This window comes from Anastrepha obliqua, chromosome 3 (genome assembly GCF_027943255.1).
Source record: "Anastrepha obliqua isolate idAnaObli1 chromosome 3, idAnaObli1_1.0, whole genome shotgun sequence".
Lineage (NCBI taxonomy): Eukaryota > Metazoa > Arthropoda > Insecta > Diptera > Tephritidae > Anastrepha > Anastrepha obliqua.
In genome coordinates, this window is record NC_072894.1 from 41761401 (window position 1) to 41784299 (window position 22899).

A 22899-nucleotide genomic window follows, 5' to 3' on the forward strand; every position below is an offset into this window, starting at 1 on the left:
GCAATATTTCCCAGCGTTCTTTGAGCATATACACAACCATTTTCGTTCAGCGGAAGAATAAAACTAATTTTCTGTCAAATCAGATGACAGCTAAGTGTTACCATTCTTCAAATAATACCTAGTTCAAATCCGTAACGATAGATGGCGGGCCCTGTATATGTGCATATGTATATAAATTCACATATTTGTATTTGCATATGCCTTCTGAGAATAGGGCGATGATAGGAAAAGTAGGAAATTAAAGGGAGTGTTTCGAGTGTAATGTGTCTTGAAAAAGTCAAATCGATGATGGTGCCTCTTAGTATTGTTGACTTATTAACGTCTGATGCACAATCGAAATTGAACATATCTTTCATGAATTTGATAAATGTTTCGTAATTTTTCAAGTTTGTGTAAATGTAACTTGATCAATTCCATTGCGATTCCATTTCCCTCCTTCTTTATATCCATAAAAATATCTTTCAAACAAATAAAGTTAAAATTTTCTTTTGAAAAATGCAACCATTCCATTAATATTTTCTTATGACGTTGTCACGTTAAACTATCGTCAGTAAACCGACTTTACAGACAACCTCTTTTTTTTATTAAAAACTATGGCTCTTAACATTTATACGCGAAGAATTACTTCATTTGAATGTCCATCATGAGCACGTCTACAGGTAAAACCTGCCAAACCGTCGATTCATGAATGCCTAATAGTTGAGAACGGTGAGATGTCGATGTTGCAGTTGTTCAGCAACACTTTGCACTAAAGCAGCAATATTCTCAATGGAACATCAAGTTTTTGATCTGTCAGTTCTTTTTTTATACTCGACAGAACCAGTTTCTTGAAAATTTTCAGCAACCTTTGCATTGTCGATTCATGCGGATGATTGCTTCCATAAAAAAAATTAGAAATTTTGCAATATGTTGGTCTTAAAGATCGACAATTTTCTTAAAAAGTTTCAATTATTTTAGCTCGTTGTTCTATCATGTAAAATATTGCATCTTTCAACTTGATAAATGTCAAAGATGGTATAAAAAAGGTACCGTCTAGGAATTATTCACTAAATGTCAGTAGACCCCTAATAGTAGTAGGCGTCACTTTTGAGATACCCTATATACTTATATATATGTAGAAATGTAAAAATATCATTGAGTAAGTCAATAATGCATACTGCCATTAATGGTTTAAACTGCATGCCACACTACCTTACTGCCACACATATTACGTCTGCATGCACTTATTACTTATGTGCTTGCATGTGCATGCATGCGAGATATGCGCAAGGAAGTGTAACTTTCTTTTCAGTAAACTTACAGTGCAACAACAACTAACAACAAATCAACATTGGCATCCAGACAGTGACAACCAAAAGAAGAAAGTATTTTCAAAAATGTTACCCGGTGTTATAGACATAACTGGATTGGCACGTACTGTCGCCTACACAAGCGTAGTATATAAATACATACACACAAATGTATATGTGAATAGGCACAATGTACATACATATGTATGTGAAAACGTGCAACAAAAGCTATTGCAAATGGAGTTGTTTTCATGGATGTTGTGGAGAAACTTAAAAAAAAAACTCAATGTTAAGGGTATTTCAAATTGGAGCTGTTAGACTTTTCTTTTGACTTGTGAGATATTGAAAATCTACATTTTACTAAAATGGGTACGACTCCGTTTGATAGCTTTGTACGAATTTGATTGCGCTACCAAATGGTTTTGAACATCCATAAAAGCCTGCGAACTTTTTAAGACTTGTGGACGTTTTGGCAGCTTGGAATAAAAAGGATAATCGAAAAGTTAGACTTGAAAAGTTAGAACTAAGATATAAAAAACAACAGTGCACGTTCACCCTGGCATTTCAATTGAGAATTTCGTCTGGTGGTGAATTCAAAAATGCAGTTCAAAATGCGCTTATCGTTAACATATTGCGATATCGAGGTACGTCAACAATGGATTTTAGTATATTGGTCACAATAGCGACTTGAGCGGCTTAAATTTACTCCCGTCTGTAAGTATGCAGCAAGTGGTTTTTTTTTGTTTATCATTTCCACTGCCGAGCAGATCACTGCATCTCTCAAAAAAGATCTAAATTGGTACAATTTAAGCATGCCTGCATGCCTACTATGGGCATGCATTGCCCCTCATCAACTTTTCTAGTAAGAGCAAAACCTCTAAAGAGTTCACAAATAATTTCATCCGAAAGTATTTAGCGCCATTCTACACAAATGTATCCTTAAATATCTTCTGAGCCATAAAGCTCAAATAAATAAACTAGTAAAGGACCTCACCCAAAAGCTCAAGTAACACAGTGCATGTAATTTGTTGTTAATAAACGGAATTCCCAGGAAATATAGTTCAACGATATTATACTTATATATTCATCAATTCGCTCTTTTTTCTGTGGAACCATCGTAAGATAGAGTTTGTGTGAATAACCTAGAAACAACTGAAGCATTGAGAAACAACATTCGGCATCAAATCATTCACATAGAGTCTCAAATTGCCGCATGCTTTCGAAAATTTTACCCAAAAATGTCTACATCTGTAAATGTGCATACGGGGAACATTTTGAAAAAATTATTTGTCATTCGTAAATTTAACCAAATGCTGCTGCATATGTAAATAGAAGATTCGGAATGCCGATTTAAAGTATGTATATTATTTAATTTTAATTTAATTTTAACTAACTCGAACTTAAACTCTCGACCCTGTATTTAAAGAGTTAATAAAATAAAATGGCAATTAAGGCTTAAATATGATCCTATTTACTATTTCTAATAAATATCCGAGTGCATGTGCAATAAACGTAGATGGCATGAATCAGTTCATACAAGCAATTAAAGTGGATTTACCAAAAGAAAACTTGTATTTATATATACTTGTAAATACAATGACACACAAACACATGCAGGTAGGCGTGTTGTATATTTTCTCGACTTGAGTTCGTATTAACTTCTATTTTTTGTGGTCACATAACTTGAAAGTGTTTGCCTTGAAGCAAGTGAAAGTTTCAATAAGCCCACACACAGATACATACATATGCACGGTGAACACAATAAGCATTACAAATTGATTTAAATTTGTGGACTTCTGTGAATTAAGGTACGTTTTTGCTTTCGCTTGAATGCTTATTGGGAGTTGAGAAATAATTGTAGAGTATTAAATGTTAATCCTAAACTTTTTTGATGTGTCGAATTCTCCTCATATATGTATGCATTAAAGCATACACATACAATGTAGGAATATGCACATATACATGTAAGTTCAATATATGATAAATATAATGAAATCATGTGTCAGGACGCAAATAATGGCGAGAAACTATTAAACGAAGCATTATTTCAAAGTGTATCTGTTTTATATATATTAATATATTTTATATTATTTTTGTTTAATATTTGTTTATATTTATTTATATTTTTTTCAACTATTGTTTTGCGTGAAAATAAATTTTGTTAAAAAATATTTTTATAAATTGAAAAAAAAAAAACATAATAATTGGAATTAAGTTCCTAATAGCCATATTCCATGAAGCACTTAACACTTGTTAAGCGCTCTGTTAAATAGATTATCAAACAACTACGCTGCAAGGCGGCCAACGCAGCCAAATCGTTTGATGCGTGACTACCATTCGGTACTACACAGGTTTGAATCTCCGTGCATGAAACTCTAAAATGATAGAAAAAGTTTTTTCTAATAGCGGTCGCTCCTCGGCAGGCAATGGCAAACCTCCAAGTTTATTTCTGCTATGAAAAAGCTCCTCATAAAAACCTTTTGCCGTTCAGAGTCGGCTTAAAACTGTAGGGTCTAGGCCAAACACCTAACAAAAGTATTCGTGCCAATTTTTTATTTTTGTTTTTTATCTACGCTGCAATAAAACCAACTAAAGCGATCGATTTTTGCTTACATTTAATTTCCTCGTAAAAAGGATTATCTGAAAATTTCCTGTTTTTGATTTACTTTTATAGTAATTTTATTCCCTATTTGCATTTGAAGTATTTGCATTTTTTATTACAGAAAATATATATTTACACTAAAAATAAAAAACGAAGCAATTATTTGCGTATTTCAGCACTGACCTCAGTTTTGTTTGTTTAATCACAGCTCTTTTTGCGCCTGCTTGCAAGTATTTTGCAGGGTTGGGCATAGTGCACAAAATAATAAATGCAATAAGCGATTAGTTAAAACTCTGGAGAACTGAAGATTTCTTTGTAATGAAACCCTTAAAATTAGTGCAAAATGGCCAACCCCGGCATTTTGAAACTCAAAGTATGATATCAGCCTGATTACAGGAAGGTTCACAGTTTCAATCTAGACCTTTGCACTGAATAGTGTATTGTAGGATAATAAGTCCACTGTATCTATACTGACGGCCGCCGTAGCGGAATGGGTTGGTGCGTGACTACGATTCGGAATTCAGAGAGGACAAAGGTTCGAATCTCGGTGAAACACCAAAAAGAAGAAACAGTTTTTTTCTAATAGCGGTCGCCCCTCGGCAGGCAATGGCAAACCTCCGAGTGTATTTCTGCCATAAAAGAGCTCTTCATAAGAAACCATCTGACCTTCGGAGGCGTCATAAAACTGTAGGTCCCTCCATTGTGTCGAAAGACATCAAGACGCACACCACAAATAGGAGGAGGAGTTCGGTTAAACCCCTAAAAGGGGTGTACGCGCCAATTGTATATATATATATACATATATCTATATGGACTTTTTAAAAGCATCCAATAAAGTACCGCATACAATTTTATTAGAAAAACTTCTATATCTGGGCTTTCAATAAACTTTCCTTCAAGCTGTGGGAAAACTCAGAGCTCTGGGTGTTATTTTTGATGCGCGATCTACATTATGAAGTCATATAAACTTTATTCTATATATATTCATATTCTAGCTTTATGAGAAGAAATGTGTGATTTACATTAGAATATGCCGTGTTTTAGACCGTACCATTAGTTCTCAATCGGAACGATTACAAAAACTTTTCCTTCAGTATGCTCTGTCATCACTGAATTGCTCTCATCCTGTCCCGTCATGTAAGTATACAAGTCCCGCTAAAATGACTGGCCGTCTCTTTTAGAAAGGATTAACTTTTATATTTCCTTAAACCTGTCGAATACTGCAGATGTCTTTCAGACAGAAATATTTACGATCTTGCAGGCACTCAGAATTCTTAGGGAACGCAGAAGCAAGGGAGATATCAACATTTTTTCTGATAGCCAAGCTGCGATCAAGGCTCTGACGACACCAATTGAATAGGTCAAATTGGTCTACTCCTGTAAGGAGGAAATCAAATATCTTGGGTGTGCAGATAAAACTTCTCTGATCTGGGTTCCGGTATATATTAACATAGAGAGAAATGAAATTGCTGATGAGCTTGCCAGGAAATGGTCGACTGAATTGGTCTCAGAGGTCACTCACCCGGTCATAGGTATTCCACAGACTTCTGTTAAAGGGGAATTTCACTACTTATATATCAGGAAAACACCGATCTGATGGAGCTCTATTTCTTCGTCTGGTATTTCGAAAACCCTATGTCCCCAGTACAATAGAGGCAGGGCACAGATAGTCCTAGCGACTCCTCACCGTTCAATTTCAAAACATGGCATGACCGGCACTCGGGCAGAAAAGCTAGGTTTATCATTTGATCCCATTTATTTCAAGAGAAAGAAACTATTGACCACTTTCTCTGGTGTCCAAATGTTTCAAATCTCCGGAATTCGCAGCTAGACGAATAAAATCACTGGATGCTTCGATGACCTGGGGCAGTGCTCCAACCTAAGTCCCATCAATTTTCTACATCATATCAACAGCCCTGGTTGGCTGTAGATATTTGCCCGTTGAAGATCTCATAGTGATATAAAAACGCCTCTTACTTAGTAGCAGTACTACTTAAGGAATGCCAGTCCAGTACTTCAACCATTCCACCTACCTATCTACTGAATATCCGTTCCGTTGAATAGATTGTGAACAAACTACATCTATTATATTCCAATTTCTCGTACTTGGTTTTTTCATCATCTAAACTTTGGCGGCCGCTGTGTTGGTGCGTGACTACCATTCGGAAGTGCACAGGTTCGTATCCCCTGGCACGAAACACAAATTGATAGAAAACATTTGATTTAATAGCGCCAAGGTTAGGTTAGGTATATCTGGCTGATCTGAATAGATCTCACATAGACCACAAGGGTCCGTAGTTATCAGTGTTAACTGGAGTCATGTTAAACCTAGTGCGTGAGACATGTTTTGGCGAATTTTAATAAACAGTTTAAACTTTTGTCAGCAAAATCCTTCAGAGATTAAAAGTATACCGTACTAGCGAACAATAGAGCCTTATTGGTCTGATAACCGCCAGGTATATCCAATGTGTGAGGATGTGTAACGAGGAGGTAAGCCCCAAGTCCTACCGAGCACTTTCCCACATGCATATAAGAAATGCTCTTTCTTCCAAATTAAATATCGATGACATTTTACTATCCGCAATAATCCCTAGGTTGATATATTAAGTGTTAATTCAACTCCTCCAAGTATCGGTGGTGACCAGTTGGGAATCTTGTACTTTCTTATGAATAGTACTAAGTCCGACTTATCTGGATTTTCTTTTAGTCCGACCAATTCCGTCCACTGTGAAGACTTCTCTGAGCGTCCTTTTGAGTATTTCACTCATCATTTGATGACACCTACCTGAGATAATAATAGTAAAGTCGTGATCATCAGTCATTAGTTTTGGTTCGCTATCTCCAAGAATTTGATTCATCACTAGATTCCAAAGAAAAGGGGCGAGCACTCCCCCTGTGGAGACCCACTGTTTGCCTTTTTTTTGAAATTTTACTAGACCTCCATTCGGCCACCACTATCCGACAGTTTAATAGGCTGCCGATGCAGCGTCGAATAGCAGGTTTTACACCAATTGACTCTAGGCCTTCCATCAAAGCTTTCGTATATATCAAGAAAGACTCCCATCAAATATTTTACATAGTGCAGCGCTTTCTCTAACTGTAGCACCACCCTATGAAGAGCTGTTAGCGGTTAATCTCCGAGGGTATATGAAATAAGCTTCTCATCGCAAAACTATAAACTATATATAAATATATAATTAGCACCGATACGGTTTTATTTACTTTTATTTCATTAGTTCGATTCTGGTGTGCACATGACATGCCACCATCCCGAGGGGAAACAATTTCACAATAAAGGTACTTAAAAACAACTTAAAATTTTTTTTTTGTCGGGACAGACTAGCAAAGTACAGCACTCAGTCACAATTAAGTCCATTGTACTGCACTCGGATTCCCGTTTTAATTTTCTTTAAATCTACTTGACCACCTTTGTGGTGCCAAAGAGCCAATGTGGTCGCTTCTTAACACACCAGTGCCAAAGACCTCAAGCCTAGGTCGAGCGAAGGCTGTGCAGACGGCCAGAAAGTGGTTTGCCGTCTAATCCAAGTTTACATACCAAGCAGTAAAACGAAATTAATAGAACGATTTACTTGCGAAATAATTCTGAAATATCTGTAGAAGTTCAAAGTCAGCAATGTTCAACTGGGTTATCTTTAACTAAAAGTCGGTTTACTAGCTGGCGGTACATCGTAAGTTAATTGACAAAGTTGTATGTAATGCCACTGTAAAGCTTAAAAACACACACCCATACGCACGAATAGCAACAGGGCAATGAATTTGTAACCCATAAGTAAGTGATATTGCACGTACTCACAGACTTGATATCGCTGAGTACAGGTCGAGAGTTCTCAGGAGTCGAGTCGGTTTAAATGATATTCCTGACGTGGCAATGTGTGCATTTCTATAAAAACAAATACAAGCTATCAGCTCCTAAAACTATTAATACTTTTATGCACAAACGTCTGTAGAAGTAAGCTTGTACATTCACATACATACACACATACATATTATATATAACAAAGTATTGAATGCTTCGCAACAAAGCAATTGAATTGCATCTTGAACGAATCACGTGAGGATGATTCTTATCGGATACTCAACCAACAAATGTTACGCTACTTACTAAAACTTTTGCGTGTGGCATTGTAGAATGTATGCAAGTATGCCCGCATGTGCATGTATGTGTACATAAATACTACCTAAGTAGTTATACGCACAGATGCCATTGACGTGGATGCTGCAGCTGCAATCGACAATGTTTCTAACAACTTCATCGTGTGTTTTGTACACTAAGGCTGTTAATAATATGTAGTTGACTATAAAGTATGAACTACTTTCTGATTATTTCTTATACTTTGAAATATATTAGAAAAGTTAGCTTCGAATTTCATGTGGCCGAAGTGGTGGTGGCACTTGTGCTTGGTGTCCTTTATTTACTGCTAAGAAATGTTAAGGCATTTGACCTGACTTATTCCGCTTTATAACAGTAAAGTAGAATAACTCAAGGTTGTTGATTTTGTTGTTGTTAGTGGAATAGTGCGAAAAGTTCAGTATACTTAAATTCAAATTCAATTTCTACTGGGATCAATTATATAAAATAATCTTAAAGAAATAAGTTTTATGATTCCGAGTTAGACATCGTATGGCTCAATTTATGCTATGAATATGCAAACGAATTCATGAGTTCGTTTTTACATGTAACTAGAGTCCAGCGCAATTCTTGACTACCCAGTTGAAAGAGTCTAAAGTGAAACGTTGGTGAAGCGGTGATGAAACCTACTGAGAAGTGAGGAGCCGTCAACTTCCATATAAAGACTGATGAATCTCTCATATACTTACATGGTCCAGAGATTTTAATGAGCAGGGCTGCACGACTGCATATCGCGGACGTATGGATGAAGGATTGCCTAACGTTTGGCAGTAAACAAAAGAAAATGAGAGAGAGGCCTCTTTCGACTTCAGACAAGTTTCCAAAGAAGAAGTATTCACTTCAGAATGGGTGAAGGTGGCTTAATAAAGCATTAGACCTCTTCCATTCGTCACTTCTCTGCTCGCTATCTCTCTGCTCAACTAACTTGATGAAACATTTGCATGTGAAAGCGAGAACAAAGTTATAGAGCAAGATTCACCACTAGCGAGTAATGTTACGTCATAAAACTTGTATAATTCACTTTTTTACGATCTTAATTGCTACAATATTATAAATAAATTCATTTATACCAGTTATACAGTTTATACCACTTACTAAAGAAGAGGCCTATTAATGATCTGTTCGCTGTAAATTTAAATCCAAAATAATATTATGCAAAATTTATTTAATTCAATATGGGTTCGATATCCTGGGAATGAAATACCAAATGATAGAACAAGTTTTTTCTAATAGCCGCTCGGTAGGTAATGGCACAGATCCTCATAAAAAAAACAACTGCCATTCGAAAGCGTCGTAAAACTGTATGTATCTTCATTTGTGCGAAAACCTCAGCGCGCACACCACAAATAGAAAGAGGAGCCGGGCCTGATACCAAATAAAGGCTCTAACTAAAGAAGTTAGGCGCCAATTGTATGGATATACTGTAGATGGGGCAAAATTAATCACCCTATCGGAAGATTTATAATTTTTGCAAATGGTGTCGTACCTAAATCATATTTGATGCTTGTGAACTAGACAGCTGCTGTATACAAATAGACAAACAATGGAGTGCGTAAAGGGCAGGCAAAGATTTCCATCACTCAAAACTACTTTTTTTTAATTAGCAAAAAGTTATCAGAATTGGGCGCGAGCTTCCGCGCTACCGTGTTTATATGTATATACGATAACTTATTTACACACATATATGCATCGATTCTGTGCACTTTAGAAATTATTAAGTAGATATTTGAAAATATTCTATGTCGAGAATTAATATTTTTTTTTGTATTCTGAAACAAAAATAGCAACTTTTATTATTGCTTAATTATAAATATGAAAAATATTCTTGGCAAACACCGAAATTGAAATTTTTTCCAAATGATTGATCAAGCAGTCTAATTATTCGGAAAAAATACTTGGACAAAGCTTTTTGCCCCTCGAGGTTTTCCGCTTGGATGGACGCTACTAAAATTGTGTGCTTAGAATGTCTATGGAATTTTCATATTTGCAAAATTGCAAACTAACTTTTTAACAAACTTCATGCACTTTGTTCGCTTTCTTTGCTTTCCTGGAAAATGTGAGCGACAGGCACTAAAGTATGTCGAATGTTGATCTGATGAATTGTCAAACAAGAATCGTTAGAAGTCATTCAGTGCTATCTTCTATGTTTGTCTAGTAAAAAATCTAAAATAAGCAATAAATAGTTTTAAAACCTTTGTTTTCTATAAAGATTTTATGTCACTTTGACTTTTAATGGCTTATGTTACAAAAAGTGATTTCAAAGCTGAAAACGAAGGAAGTTTTTTTTATTAAAATGCACTTAGTCTAGTATATGTCTTCAATTAAGTAAGAATAATAAACCTTGTACGAGTCAAAATATAGCTGTGAAACTAAATACTTTCGAGTTAGTTTTAATATGGAAAACTGAAACCTGAAGCCGATATCTATAAGCTTAGTATGTTGAAGCTAATATGTTTTGGCCTTACTCCCTCATTATTCCTGTGTTTTCCTTGATTTCTAATACTCTATTGGTAACTATCGGTAATAACTTTGCAACTAACCATCATCATTAGCAATATTGCTACAAATGTACTTGATAACTACCAATAGCAAGCGATCGGGGCATGCCATTGCTTGCCTAAAACATATTCTCTTCCCTTTTTACCGCTGGCTTGAATCCACAAACAACTAGCGACATGCCACGCTCAAACACATTCACCTACGGGCGATAAGTTTTATATCAGTAAGCCATAATATTGGTTCGTATATATGCCTGCAAACATTTAACTCTTCCTACATAATTTAAAAACTTTATAACACACGAAACAATTACTTTTCAAGTGTAATTTACAAGTCTACTCTCGGCCGCAATTCTTCGTGCAGGAAGCCACAACACCAGCCGTTTCGGAATGCAATTCTGTGGCTTATAATGTGTCGCAATATAGAAGAAACTTTGCAGGGAATTGTATCGTGACTTTTGTTTGATTTGAAACTACTAATATAACTTTAAAGTTTACGTTAGTTTCACCGTTTTTTTCTTAATCTTTAACTGTATTCATTCGCTTTCTTTTATTTACTTATTCATTTCTACAGAGCTGTTAAGACGCTAGTTTTGGAAATGTTGCAAGAAGTAAAAAACATAAACACCTTGTACGCATTACACAAAAGCAAAAGTGTGACGTGATGCTTGTAAAATGGCACTTAAAGTAAATCCAGCATAGTTAAGAATCACCTAAAGGCGGAACTGAAACTGTAGCCAACCAAAATACTTCAAATCGAAGGCGAAACTGGCACCTTATGGTAAAATGGCAAAATAGCAAATAGCGAGGAACAACGAAGGTTGTGATCACAGTTGAATTTCCGCAGCATCGTGCAATAAATTCGATAGTACCGCCGTTGGCCAACTTACTAGCATTTAACAGGTAAAAGGAAGGCGGCAGACCCGTCAACTAGTGCCTGCCTTATTGACGGTGCTAAATGCAAGCGTACGCAGCAGGAATTCAGGTGAAAATAGTTGCCTGCTGTTGTGGATGATATTTTTGTAATTGTTGCTTTCTACTATAATATGTTTTTATGTATAGTGTATCCACGTGTATGCAAGTGTATGGAGGTGTGCAAATTCTGCTGCTGGCTGCCATCAAGACGCTTGCCACTTGCCACTTGCATGTTGCAGGCGGTGAACTGTTGTTGCATGCATCATTTATAGTTAGGTCCCTGGTTGGTTTCATTGTCGTCATCGTCAATCTCGTCGTCAACGTCGTTGCTGAAACATAGTGCAAACACTATAATTAAACCAACAACAATTTGGCAAGTGCAAGCGTCGATTTGGGTGTAGATAACAGAGTCTCTACACAAACACACACACACACACACACACACACACACACACACCACCTAACATATAAACAATTGGATGTATCTTTGTATGCACATGCGGAAAAGTGGGTTAAAGGAACACGCGAATATGTGTGTGGGAAACTGCACAAAACACAAAAAGAGGAAAATCAAAGTAAAATAAGATAAAGAAAAGTTCTGCTGCAGCGTTGAGACGTTGGGGCGTATAAGCCATGTCAGCACAACGCCGCCAAGCTTCAGCAAGTTTCAAATAAGCAATGGGATGCGCTGCGTTGCGTGTAGCTGCTACATATACAGTATAGTGCATCGATGTTTGTGTAAGAAGAGTAAAGGAAACTGCAAATTGTGCTTGTTCTTTTGCTTGTTAAACTTAAAATGCGTTAAAACAACAGCAACATATAAGAGGAAAATGAAAAGTACAAAATAAATGCGCACTTGTAAATAAAAAACAAACATAACACATACCCCTGTGTTCACAATAATAGCGGTGTGGCATGTTGGAAAGCTTTGACGGTTATTTAGTTTTTATAAAATTTGTTTAATGTTTTTTTTTTTTTTAAATACAACAAAAACCAAATAACTGAAAGTTTCAATTTTCTACAATTGAAAACAAAATAAATTTTCATGAAACCTTTAACCTTTTTATTTAGAATCTCTAGACAAATTCTGGCTATGCAATTATGTAGCTCATAAATTTTGGTATAGTACTGTGCCAGCTAATATTAACTCAAAATTTGTGTTAATGTTTTTTATTGCCGGTGCTTTGCATTTTCTTTCATATAAGGAAAGCTCCAATTTTTTTTACATGGAGAAAATGCACAAGACAATGAAAAAAAAAATTGAAAAATCAACTCGATTTTGGGGTCACTTTGCACTTGCATTTTGTTATAACCAAATCCATTGGGCCATAAATCTATTGTACATACTTGAAATTGTTCCTAAGTCACTTAAAAAGCATTGAAATTTGAAGAACATTTTTGAATTGTTTATTATATTTTTGCACAAAGTTGTATGAAATATATTTTTTGTAAAAAAATACCAAAAATTTATTAAGAAATAAACAAAAAGTGAGGACTTTTCAAAATTTCGGGCTACTATTATTGCCAACGCTGTTGTTTCAGGTATTTATATGCAGGTATTTAGCTGCATGAGAACTATCGATATCGATAACTATGGTTTGACAGCTGAGAATGCAAACTGCGTTGACATTTCTGTTCAGTAAGGTTTGGTATGTAAGTCATCATGAATCGTTTAGTGTCAGAACAACGCTTCTGAATTATGGAAATTTACTTTGAAAAAAATAAATAAATAAACCTGCTCTTGAAGTTTATTGGGCGAAATGTCAATGCGACAATTTGTTGGCTTTTGTTTTTCTGCCAAATAACGTTTATTTAGGTGAATTAATTTATTTAAACCCTCTCACATTAACGAAACGACAACCTGAAAATTTTATTTTTTAAATAATAAACGGTTTTTATTGAAAAGTTTATAGTCATGGCGCACAATTGCAAATTAAACATTTTGTTTATTTATTTATTTGTTATTTTGATTTATTTATTGCTTTGTTATTTGTTTTATTGCTTCATTTGCAATGCTTTATCTGTGCATTTCATCTCTGATAGAATTTTCGTCAGCCCATTCGATGAATTTCTTAATGCCATCTCTCTCTAACGAATGGATAATTTATTCTATTTGTTTTGCGCTTAATTTTACACACATCTACTCGCAAAATATTGAAATGTGTATCTAATTGCCTGTACTCATTGCGTTACGAATTTTTTGCGTCCCTTTAACTAAGTACAGCTGCAATCTTTTTTGCTATTTTGGTTACAAATTACTTAAAAGCAAACGATAGAAGACTTTTAAACAAAAACAAGAAAAATTCGGGTGATGTTCACATAACAGAGATTAGCCATGTTCACACTTTAGAACCTCGCGTACAAAAAATGTTTTTTTTTTCGTATAAGCTTGCAACTATATAAACGAGCGGTACTGTGCCCATCATATATGCTGGCCTGCCTGATAGTCTGTTAGCACTCACACTAATACACTCTTAGCTCAAGCCTTTGATGAGTGCTCAACACACACTGAAGTTATTTATGAATGCTTTCCCACACACATTTGTACTTGTACTTAACTTAATTAGAAAAGCGGAGGTTGTTACCAAAGGCGATGGAAACTTATTTTCTTAACGTCATAAAATGTTATTTGTAGAGTGAAATAATCGTTTTCTTGCAGTAATTTTTTAATGGAAACCTTAAAAATATACCTTAGCCTTAAAAATGGTTTGTTGGCTTCAAAATTGTAGCTTGTAAGCTTACACTTTTAAAATGTTAACCTTTTTTGATTTCTTTTAAGGAGTTAAAAAATTAAATTTAGTAATAACAAAAGTTCCGTGCACTGTACTTTAAATTGCAAATTGTGCGAGTAGCCACGGTATTAATAAAGTGCCCCATTTGAAACTTGGGTGGGGAACCTACAAACGAACGAATATTTTAGGCCCTCACCTCATTTGAAAAGGTGTTTTTTTGTATGTTTCTTTAAAAGCGTGTAAAGCGGAAACGAACAATAATTTCTTAATTTTGTTTTCTTTTCAAAAACGTAGTTGACTGAGCATGAAAGCAAGTAAGTATATTTCTGTTTAAAAGCCAAAGGCTTCAGTAGCTAGTAATTCTGTTCAAATAATGTAAAATAATAATTGATGATAAGAATAATTTTTGTTTAAATTAATGGCTCGAAAACAACTAATGTTGTATTTTTGGTTGTGATTGGGTTAATTTGCCTTCTTTACTAAAGCTGTTCTGCTTTATACAATTTTCCACTATTTTTGTTGCAAGTAATATGGCGGCCGCCGTAGCCGAATGGGTTGGTGCGTGACTACCATTCGGAATCCACAGAGAGAACGTCGGTTCGAATCTCGGTGAAAACACCAACATTAAGAAAAACATTTTTCTAATAGCGGTCGCCCCCGGCAGGCAATGGCAAACCTCCGAGTGTATTTCTGCCATGAAAAAGCTCCTCATAAAAATATCTGCCGTTCAGAGTCGGCTTGAAACTGTAGGTCCCTCCATTTGTGGAACAACGCCAAGATGCACACACAAATAGAAGGAGGAGCTCGGCCAAACACCCAAAAAGGCTGTATATATATATACATATAATATGGCTTTGCAGCTGTTACTAATTTCGTACAGAAAAAGTAGTGATTTGACCTACTGTGCAACGTAACGTAAAGCATAAAAATCAGCTAATTGAAATCACTCTTGACAAAAGCCAAGTGAAATCACTCCTTCTTTATAATTCAGTAAATTTTATCCACTGCGTGCGCTTAATGAGTTGGTAACTGTTGGGAATGCGCGCCAAATCAGATTTGCCAGACACTAAAAAAAGTAGTTTTATATTTGGAAAATAGTGTAGTGTCATAGTCAGAGCAAAAGAGGGAATGAGGTAATATTCAGAATATTTCAGTTAACATCGACTTAGCAATTTAGTATTTTTTAAGTGCTCATAAAATATTTACCGAATTTATTATTTAATACTTTGAATTAATACATAGTTTTTTTTTTATGATTTCGATACGAGTACAAGAAAATAATTAGCACCCTAATGCACCTAGTTTCAAGTGGTAAACAATTTGCCGCTTTATTTTCTTTTACATCAATTTCGCCTTAAAACTTCTTCATTGTGCGCTCATTTTTGCACGCTTTCACACTTTTTGCTTGCCTTACTCATTAACATCCTGAAGCGTTGTGAAAGAAATTTCGCAAGAATTTTTCTCACATATCTACTTTATCTGTATTAGTGCTTATTCTGTCTTGCAGCTTAACAAAGGAGGGAAATAGTTTGGGTTAAATGGAATACTTGAAAGTGCCAAATTTCACAAACCGGCGGGAGCTCATACAGCCGAGTTCTTACATATGCACTTATACTCGTAGTGTGTGTGTCATAATCTCCCTCCGCAAGTGCCATTCGCAAGTTAAAATAAGTTAAAATTGCAATGCGAGTGCACTTAATGCGCAATGTTTCGACATATTCTTTTAGCATGCAAACCGAAATAAGTTTTTAAATGTGTGCATATGAATGTATGTGTATGCATATGTAGTTGAATGTGCATGTGATATGTGAAAAGGAGAAGTACATATAAACGAACATGGGGTATGACGTGAGAGAGGAGAATTATTGCTAAAAGGCAAAAAAACTAGTTAAATGGTGAATAAAAGCATCTCGTTATGTAGGCATATGCATTTGTTTACTAGTCCGAAATGGACTAGTTTTTGACTAGTTCATATGAGACACATGAGTTCAAAATAAAATTTACTATGAAAATTAGAAGCAAAAATGATTGCTAATTAAAATATGATTAAAACTTAAAATAGGATGAGATTTACTATGCGTATTTTGGCTTACAATACATGTATGAGGCGGCCTACTGTGTGCTATTCCAAAATAGTTTAGCTTATAAAAATGTTTCCAATTCTGTCGAATCCACAGAATAATGTGTTGTTAGGTTGCTGGATAGTATAAAATCCCGGCAATAAAATTAACACATTTTACTCGTACTTTTCACAGCACGCAGCGTAGGCTGCTAATGACTATTATTTTCAAGACAGGCCGTATAAGAAATCCAAAAACAAAACACTATTGAATCGGTTTCTCTGAACTGCCTGTTATGAATAATTGTAACCATATCGATTCTAAATAAAGGGTGGTTAAATTTCAAGGGCCGATGTTGATTGTGAACCACACCTAAGCGTCAACGACACCGTTGGACTTCTTTCTTTAGCGTTATTTGAAAGAAAAGGTGTACGTCGATAAGCCAGCAACAATTCAAGAGCTAAAGGATGAGATAATTCTGCACATTAACGGCATAGAACCTCAATTATGCCGCAGCGCCATTGAAAATTTGGACCATCGGATGGAGGTGTGCCGCCGAGGCCGCAGCCAATATTTTGTTCAATACGTAATTGAACCATACCAATATTGTCATAATAAAGAGAAAAGACAACAATTTTTCAAAAAAATTGTATTTTATTCAAAATCAACACTGGCCTTTAAAATTTAACCACCCTTTATTAGAAGTAGAAAAAAAATAATATAAAAAATATTTTTCGCAGAATAGATGTAGATTTTGTGCATCAACGTAGCACTAATTGGGTGATCACCGGTTAGCAGCGGCTGCCGTAACCGCTTGAGTTGGTGGGTGACTATCATTCGGTAAAACATAGGTTCGAATCTCCTGGCATGAAGCACTAAAATGATGGAAAATGTTTTTTCTAACAGCGATCAGCTCTCCGCAAGTGAACCTCCGAGTATATTTCTGCCATAAAAAAGTTCCGCATAAAACACTATGTGCCCTTCGGAGGCGTCATAAAACTGTAGGTTCGTTCATTTTTGGGAAAACATCAAGACGCACACCAAAAATAAGGAAAGTCGCTCGATTGAATACCCAATATACATATTTATAATTGGGTGCATGGGATCAAAAATCATGTGGACCACATAAAACCAAAATAAAAACGAATTTATCCATATTCGGGTATTCTGCATATGCAGCTCCTTCTTTGGAATGCAAAAATGCGCATAATATACATAGAGTAATGTACATAGAGTTGATTTGCTTTAGAATAGGCGCAAACACCAGTCACTCGACCGCCAACTTCAAACTTTTAGAAGCAATAAAAGAAACCATTTTGAATTCCATATAATTTAATTTACTGTGTTTTTTTGGATTGAGGTCTAACTTTCCTAGCAAATATTTTGTTGTACAGCACTACTTAAGTTAAGTGCCTGCTTTTGTGGGTAAACTAAGAAAAGAAGCTGTGGCTGGCAATGCATTTAAATCTAGACCACCGCATACAAGTCAAGCGAGCGTGAAGTAAATAGAAGTTGCATAAAAAGCAAAAGAGCAAAGAAAGTGGCGGCAACTACGACATACATAAATATACGTGCATATATGGTATGTATGTGTATTCAGCTAAACTCAATCTGACGAAAAAATTCAAAAACCAAAACTCGTAGCTACATAAATATCCAAGAGGCAATAAAAATATTTGTAAAATAAAATAACTCTCCTCTAAGTACAAGCATTTGATTTTGTGTTTTTTTATAAATAGCTAGGTTTTTTTACACATACAGACATATGTACATATGTATCTTCATAGCACATGCATGATGGCCGAATGTGGGTCAATTGGGAGTGCATACAACGAGTTCAAGCAGTGTGAAAACAAGCAATTCGTAAAAATTGAATTGTTTCAAGTCATGGACGATGCTAAACGCAGAGTCCTAGCAAATATTTGTGCAAAGAAATTAAGATCACTCGATGAATAATATTAAGAAAAGTGAAAAATATCACAAACAAGAATAACTAAAACAAAACAAGTTTTGCAGCCGCTGTGGCCTAACGGGTTGGTGCGTAACTAGAATTTGGTAGTGCACAGGTTCGAAAAACAGGGCATATAAAAATACTTTATATTAGCGCTTGCCCTTCGGCATGCAATGGCAAGCCTCCGAGCGTATTTCCGTTTAAAGGCGGCATAAGGCTGAAGGTACCTCCATTTATGGCATATCATGAAGACGCGCACCACAAATAAGAGGAGGAGCTCGCCCAAACAAAAGCAGTGATTATTGATTTCGGTATACAGAGCATACACGCGATTTCTGCAAGCCGCACCCAACATAACTACACAAAGGAAATTTTTAACAATTCAGGCTTTAATTACACCTACGATACATGAACTTGATTAATAAATTTCACAATTAGTACTTAATGACACAAAAATTCAGTCAGAACATCATGCAGTGATGTCTTTCAGTAAAAGGAGCAAACACTCACAAATTAGTGCGAAACCTTTGATTCGAACCAATGCTATTTTTATTGATGCTGACAAAAAATTGCGCACAATCTGATTCAATTCTTTGTTTTCACAAATAAATATATATACGCTTGCATTCCGCCGCCGTGAGCTAACGGGTAGGTGCGTGACTATCCTTTGGTAGTGCACAGGGCATACAAAATACTTCATATTCGGCATCATACCGCATTCGGGGCCAATCATGAAGACGCGCGCCACAAATAAGAGGATGAGCTCGCCCAAACACCCAAGCAACGGTTGTAAGCGTCATAGTGTATACATAACACATACGTCTGTATACAGGGTTTGATTGAAAAGTAATGAGCCTTCCCGCACGGAGCGTCTGCCAAGAGATCAACCGAATCGGCTGGTGCCCTTCCACTAGAAACCGGTCCCAGTTCGCTGGCAACAGCGGTGCAGTCAACATCGCTCCGCGCGTGAAAGCTGTTTTAAAAGTGTGTTAGGATTTTGCAGTGGCGAAAATGCAGCGATCGTTGGAGCAACGTTACTAAATAAAATTTTGCGTAAAGTTAAACAAAACGAGTACCGAAACCATTGGGCTAATCAAGGAGGCTTACGGAGACCAATCCCTGTCCAGTGCCCAGGGCAGGAGTGGCACACGAGCCAGTCGCCGCGACCCAAGAAGGCGCGCATGTTGAAATCCAAGGTGAAAACCATGCTGATCATCTTTTTCGACTTTCGAGGCATCGTCCACAAGGAGTTTGTACCTCCAGGAAGCACTGTAAACGCGGCATTTTACAATGAAAAACCGCATCGCCTGGGTTCGGCCCGACCTCGTCAACAATTGGACCCTTCATCACGACAATGCGCTGGCGCACACCGCCTTCCTCCGCACTTCTGCATTGGCCAAGATGGGGGTTCCGGTGCTTCTCTACCCTCCCTACAGCCCAGACCTGTCCCCTCCGGACTCCTTGTTGTTCCCGCACCTGAAAAGAAAGCTGAAGGGGAGGCGTTTCGACTCCATCGAGGCGATCCAAAAAACTGTGACAGACGAATTGAACGCGATGCCGGCGGATGTTTTCTGAATGTTTCCTGCAGTAGAAGGACCGTTACCAGCAGTGTATTGACGCTCAAGGGTTCTATTTTAAAGAATATTAGTTGTATAAGCCAAAAGGTTTAATAAAACTGCTTGAAAAAATAAGGCTCATTACTTTTCAATCAAACCCTGTACCTTCAGGTGAATTCAGCATCACCATGAGGGCAGTGTTATTGATTTCGGTATGCAGAGCGTATACGCCATTTCTGCAAGCTATTTCTGCAAGTCGCTCCATTTCCAGCATAACCATACAAAGGATCGTATGGGAAGTTTTTAGCAATTCAGGCTTTAATTGAACGTAATTTACAATACGTGAGCTTGATTAATAAATTTTACAATTGTTGCAGTGTTGCATTTTACAAAATGCAGTGAGAACTCCATGCAGTGTAGCCTGGTCAATAAGAGGAGCAAAAAAGGCTCTTCAATGGGAAAAGTAAGTAAGTAACGAAAAGTTAGAGCTCATTATATATATATATAACTGGCGCGTACACTCTTTTTGGGTGTTTGGCCGAGTTCCTCCTCCTATTTGTGGAGGGACCTACAGTTTCAAGCCGACTCCGAACGGCAGATATTTTTTATGAGCAACTTTTTCATGGCAGAAATACACTCGGAGGTTTGAAATTGCCTACCGAGAGGCGACCGGTATTAGAAAAATGTTTTTCTTAATTTTGGTGTTTTACCGAGATACGAACCTATGTTCTGTCTGTGAATTCCAAATGGTAGTCACGCACCAACCCATTCGGCTACAGCGGTCGAGCTAATTAGAGGTAGTTTTTCAGACAATGCCAGTATGGAGGAGTTCCTTTAGCTTGCTGCGGATCGCTCTTAAAAAGGTGGGTGACTACCAAGATATATCTCTCGTTTGCTCTAGGAGTATCAGAATCAAAAAGAAAAAAAATCAAAATCTCGTGAAGAACGGCTTCAAAGTTTTCAATTTACTATGCCCACCTAAGTGAAAGTAAAGACATATTTACATTTAAGGACATACATATTGCCGTGAATTTTTTATACAGCTTATCTATTTAAATATTTTTAATTTTTATAATTTTGTAAAAATATTTTTTGGGCGGTGCCACTCTTGCAACAAATGAGCGATGTATACTAAAGTATGTGTAAGTTCACAAGATCCTCTAGTAGCGGTCTAGGAATCTTTTCTTGACTAATTAAGCCGTTGCACCTGGTAATATTTGAGTTTTATTCGACTACTTTCTGATAGAATTTAACTCTTTGTTATGGTGGCGTTCAAAGGAGTATAAGTGGTAAGAGAGACATCTTCTTTGCAGCCGAGTACCTTACCTTTAAGAGTGTGATAATAGACAAACGTGTCTGTCTAACGACTTAAAGCTAATCCCTCCTGATTAAAGAAGATAATTAACACGGCTTATAACAACCCAGTACGTCACACGTATTTTTACATACATATACCAGTAGTAGCTATTCTGTAAGAGGCTTATGCAGCTTGCACAAATAAATCAGAGTACACATTTTTGCAAGAGGACACATTTTCAGGCTGAGAGAGACAGTCTTCTTCCTGCTCAACTTCCTCAAAATCGACAAGACAAATGCAGTTCTTGTAGGGCAGTTTGAATTCCGAAAAGTCAATAATCTGCAGTTATATATTAATTATAAAGGGTGGCACAAAATTAACCACTCTATCGGAACATTTATATATATTTTGGAACTGGCGTAAGTCTATCAAATTTGTCAACTGTGAATTACACAGCTGTAGTATGCAAAGAGGCCAGCAATGGACGACGGAAAGGTCGAAATAAACATTTCCATAACCGAATTTTTTAAATTTAGAGAAAAGTTATTGTTAATTTTAAGCCCTTTATTTACATATACTGATCTAGAATTTCTTAATGGCTGATACCCATTTCTAGTCGGAAATGATCACTAGTAACTGCAATATCAGTATTTCGCTGGTTCTTATGATGGAAGCTCCTTGCCAGGATATGGTGTGCACGAGTTCCAGAAGAAGCATCATAAATCTAAGGTTTTCAGTAGTTTTGACGTGGCGAGTACTGCGCATTTACTTGTTTTCAACAGAAAAGTGATATTAGATTCCATTTATGAAAAATATAGAGACGAATATGTCTCGAGGGAGTTTGCTCGAAAGCAAATGCAGAAATTGCATGCGCACGTCCTTCTCTACAAATAGACTGGTTTTTCTTTTGTAAACATCTGTACATATGACTATACCTGAATGCGCATATATCAACAAAATTGTCAACAGTCACCACTTTCTATTTATAATTACATACAAGTTGAGGTAGATATGTATCGATGAATTATTGTATTTATTTTTCAAGCTATATGCAGGGCCAAACTCACTTTCTTTTCTTATCCATATGTACGTATGTATGTAAGTATGTCTTTACTTAAGTATCTTTACATTGTTGAAGTTCGCTTAGTTGAAGGTGCCGGAAGTACGAAAACAATTCAATTAACCCAATCCTTTTGGATATTATTAATTACTTGCAATACAATTAAAACAACAAGAAAACAATTCGTAAATATGCATCAAAGTGAAAACTGGGTCAACAATATCTACCAGAGCACAATACGGCAGGCGTTGTCCGACAACGATTGCTTGTCGGCACTAAAGCTGGTTGGCACTGACACTGGTCGCGCATGCTCAGCACGCTAACGAGCTGTAAAGCAAACCTACACACCTACCTACATGCATGTGTGTGTGTGCATAAGAAAACCATTGATTTCTGGCATTGCCGACTTCCACTTGGCTTTGAATAATGTGAAGAGCATTTCTTTTGTATATTTAACCAGTTCGAACACACCCAATTCGTAACACTTTCTTTTTATATTATTGTACGATACATTCGTACGTGAATGAATGTTCAGTACAGCAGCTAACGAACGTACGTACGTACATTTGTACTACGTGTGAAAATTTCATTTCAGTTTGCTATTCCCCAATAAACCCTTAGCTTGGTATCAACTTCAGATGAATATGATGTAAAATAGCTTTCAACGTTAATTCTCAACAGAATTTTAACTTAAAAGGCACCTTTTTTTTATAGTGAGTTTTTTTAGTTATTAAGTTGAGTTATAAATAATTGCTCAATTGATCTCACAGAGATTTTTCCAATTGGTAT

At 36.3% G+C, this 22899-nt stretch overlaps 1 protein-coding gene across 1 annotated transcript in view; it reads right to left on the minus strand.

Annotated features, from left to right (window-relative positions):
- LOC129241527 (dentin sialophosphoprotein-like) overlaps positions 1–22157 on the minus strand; it is a 66871-nt gene extending 44714 nt beyond the window's left edge. Inside the window, exon 1 of the mRNA XM_054877917.1 lies at positions 22118–22157. Coding sequence (XP_054733892.1) covers positions 22118–22134 — 17 coding nt within the window. The 5' untranslated portion in view covers positions 22135–22157. The remainder of the gene's footprint in view (positions 1–22117) is intronic.
- Between the last annotated feature and the right edge of the window lie 742 nt (positions 22158–22899).